General features: G+C 38.1%; 2 protein-coding genes across 2 annotated transcripts in view; both read right to left on the bottom strand.

Moving 5' to 3' along the window:
• Positions 1 to 2,579: 2,579 nt before the first annotated feature.
• On the bottom strand, positions 2,580 to 3,731 carry LOC112503214 (protein scribble homolog). The gene has a single exon (XM_025107278.1). The coding sequence runs from the start codon at positions 3,729 to 3,731 to the stop codon at positions 2,763 to 2,765; it is 969 nt and encodes a 322-aa protein (XP_024963046.1). The 3' UTR covers positions 2,580 to 2,762.
• The window catches only part of LOC112503213 (TMV resistance protein N-like), a 3,984-nt gene continuing 3,843 nt past the window's right edge, over positions 3,731 to 3,871 (bottom strand). The window contains exon 5 of the mRNA XM_025107277.1: positions 3,731 to 3,757. Within this exon, the coding sequence (XP_024963045.1) occupies positions 3,731 to 3,757 (27 nt within the window). The remainder of the gene's footprint in view (positions 3,758 to 3,871) is intronic.

Here is a 3,871-nt window from a genome sequence, read left to right as displayed (position 1 = left end):
TAGAGGCCATCACAAAGAACAATGCCTGGGAATTGGTAAATCTTCCAACTGGTCATAAACCCATTGGAGTAAATGGGTATACAAGACTAAATTTGAATGAGGAAGGAAACATTGATAGACATAAAGCAAGGTGTGAAAGGTTACAAACAAAAATATGGGATTGACTATCAACAAGTATTTGCAACAGTTATTAGATTAGAAACAGTTAGATTAGTTCTATCTTTGGCTGCACAAAATAACTGGAAAGTGCACCAAATGGATGTAAAATCAGCCTTCTTAAATGGGAATTTAGAGGAAGATGTGTATGTGGATCAGCCTGAGGGTTATGTCAAGAAGGGTGAGGAACATAAAGTATGTCATTTAAAGAAAGCCTTATATGGCTTGAAACAAGCACCACGTGCTTGGTATAGTAGAATTGAAGGATACTTCTTGACACATGGCTTCACCAAAGGTCCTCAAGAGCATACCCTTTTTACTCAGAAATCTGAAGGTATGATTCTCATTGTTTGTATCTATGTTGATGACTTGGTTTTTACGAGCAACTCACACGCTATGGTAGAAGAATTTAACGAAAGTATGAAGGCAGAATTTGATATGACAGACATGGGGCTGCTTCACTATTTTTTGGGTATTGAAGTTAGACAAAAAGAAGAGGAGATCAAAATCACTCAACACAGGTATGCACACAGTTTGATTGATAAATTGAATATGGGACAGTCTAATATTGCTATTTCTCCTACGGAATTTGGGATCAAGCTCTCCGAGGACAACAAAGAAGGAAGTATAGATGGCTGTTTATATAGAAGTCTGGTTGGCAGTCTTATGTATTTGACTGCTACCAGACCTGATTTGGTTTTTTCAGTTAGTATTTTAAGCCGATTTATGGACTCACCAAAGGTCAGTCATTGGGAAGCAGGAAAGATGATCCTAAAATACATTAAGGGAACTCTAGATCATGGCATTATATATTCTAAGTCAAACCACTTCACACTTGTGGGTTTTAGTGATAGTGATTATGGAGGTAGTTTTGATGATGGCCGAAGCACAGGAGGGTATGTGTTCCATATGGGATGTGGTGCAATATCCTGGCAGTCAAAGAAACAAAGTGTTGTGGCACTATCTTCTACCGAGGCAGAATATATGACACTCTCTATGGCAGGCTGTCCGGCTCTTTGGCTAAGAGATATACTACATGAGCTGAATCACACTCAATGTGGCCCTACTACTATTTTTTGTGACAACTCTGCCATTGCTCTCTCATAGAGCCCTGTGTTTCATGGTAAAAGCAAACACATCCGGGTAAAATATCACTTTATTAGAGAATTGATCACAAATGAAGAGGTAAAGGTTGAGTACTGGAGCACTAAAGACCAACTGGCTGACTCCTTCACGAAAGCACTGCAGTATGGGAATTTCAAAAGCATGAAGGATCGTTTGAAGGTTCAATCCTGTCTAGCTTAATAAACTGAAGCGTAAGACTCAATGACTCGATTCTAAATTATATGTAAATAGAATCCAATACAACCAATACCAATAAAACCAGTAAATTACTAACCTGATTATGCTTAAATATGCCAAGAACACAGATATATAAAGATAGAATACTGTTTCTGTCGTATCCTAAGATGAAATTCTCCCTCACTTGTTCGTGGCCTATAGGCCAGAAACACAGCATACAAATTGCATGCACCAGCTCTATACCAAGATGCTGATAATTAACCTATTCGATGAACCATTCAAAAGAGGGTCTAGGGAGGGTGAGATGTACACTGACCTAACCTCTACGACAACCAATAGATCCATTGTTTCCATGAAGACCACGACAGTGTGATTAGACATGTAGAAAGACCAAAGACCAACACACGATGAACATATGACAGCTGTAGTTACTTGTATTCTTGAATACTAGTTGTGTACCCACACAATTTTAGCGAGATGTAAAAGTTTATTATAAGCTGATAATAGAAAACTAATATGATTCCTCATAGAGCAGAGTATGATGCTTAGATAAAGAATACATGGTACAAACAGAATCATATCAAAATTTCTGTTACAAGCAGAAAGATCCAAGGTCCATTTATTAATTAATGACAAAAATTGAAGAGTTGTAGTTGAGTAATGAGAACCAAAGTCTATGTAAGATTAATGAAGCATCCTGCATTTGCCTCAAGGATTCTGTGGCTCGGTTGTTAGCAGTCCGTGCGTTGTGCAGGCTTAAGGCGTTTTGATATCTATCGTATATGATCCCCAGGAAAAATCAGAGTTTTGGGATGCAACAAAACTCCACCGTGTTAGACAATGAGTATTCTCCATCTTGCCATGGAAGATTCGCCTGACAATTGTAAATAACATTAGAAAATAACTAAATAGAAGACAGTGAGCAACAATATGCAACATTCAATGAATTTTATAGACCCAAATCAAGCAAAATGTTGGCAATTTTAAGACATGGTGAACCTATGGTTTCTTCTTAGACCTCAATTAGTGCTCGAAAGATATGCATTTAAGGTTCAATTTATATGAAATCATGAGTAATGTAAGAAAATACCTTTGAATAGTACTCAGCCACATCAAACTTCTTCATATTAACATATCCTGCACTTGCTGAGTCCATTCTTGAATGATAGCTTCATAAAGATGACAATACCCTGAACAAACAAAATGAAGCATGTTTAAAGAAATAGTCATGCAACAGATTGATATCCCCACTTGATTCATGTTAAGAATAAGAAAACACCTCATTTTCATCCCCCTCTTCATCTCTACATTCTGTTATTGTTGCAGTGCAGTAAGATCCATTCGTGCCAAGAAGAGAAAATACGGTACAGTACCATACAGCAGCCTCCCGTAGTTGTAGTTCTTGTTGTTCCTTCTTCTGATCGAACAATTTTCAGACCTCCTAACAATGAAATGCTTGGGGGAAGATTTTTTATGCTTGTACCTTGTATATCCAACTCTTCTAAACATTCTAAACGTCCAAGTTCCTCTGGCAATTTCTCAACTCTAATAGAGTCTTCGAGACTGAGATACTTTAGACTTTTCAACCTACATATGCTGTTCGGAATATCTCGTAAAACTAGACACCGTTTTAGTATTAGCCTCTCTAGACATTCTAATCGACCAAGATCCTCCGGTAACTTCTCAAGAAGCTCACAGTCTAAAAGTAGGAGAGATTTCAGATGTTTCAAGAATAAAATGCTATCAGGAAGATGTTTAATACTTGTAGACCTGAAAGTGAACCGCTCTAGACATTGTAAGCTGCCAAGGTCTTTGGGCGCCTCTGGAATATCGCCCTGGAGTGTCAGGTATCCTAAATGCTGTAAACCGCAATTGCTTCCGAAAAAACTCACAAGGTCTGTGCAAGCACAAGAGGAACCTACTGAAATAAGCTTCTCAACATTTCCAATCAATGAGGGTAGATCTTCCCGATATGTACAATCAAACTGAAACTTGGGGAAATTATCATCGGGGTGCAATGGGCATGTATCTATCAACTTTCCATGCAGATCTAAGCTAGGTAATGATCCATAACTTTCCTCAATATATAAATTTGTAAACCTCAAAAAACCTTTTGCTTTTAAGTTGGTGAGCTTTTTTAGACCTCCAATGGGAGCAAGAAGTTTTACCAAACTGGAACATTCTTCGATGTGTAAACTCTCGAGATTTGGAGTTCCCCCAAGGTCAAGGGTCTTCAACTTTAAGCATCCTTTGATCTCCAGAGATTTGAGCATTACGTCTCCAATGGGGATGTGAAGTTCTACCAAATCACAAGATGTAAGAATCAACTTCTTGAGATTTCGGGTCAGCTCAAGGGTACTCAACTTTGAATTAATCACTTCGAGGTCTTCGAGTTGTTGATATCTGACGGAAT

This window comes from Cynara cardunculus, unplaced genomic scaffold, assembly GCF_001531365.2.
Source record: "Cynara cardunculus var. scolymus isolate 2C unplaced genomic scaffold, CcrdV1 Un_Scaffold_2684, whole genome shotgun sequence".
In the NCBI taxonomy this organism is placed as follows: domain Eukaryota; kingdom Viridiplantae; phylum Streptophyta; class Magnoliopsida; order Asterales; family Asteraceae; genus Cynara; species Cynara cardunculus.
The sequence above is the reverse complement of the archived record's forward strand: the minus strand, read 5'-3'. Positions and strand labels throughout refer to the sequence as shown.

Excerpts from the sequence above, each read along its gene's own strand:
- LOC112503214 (XM_025107278.1), bottom strand. The coding sequence starts at position 3,731 with ATGCTCAAATCTCTGGAGATCAAAGGATGCTTAAAGTTGAAGACCCTT.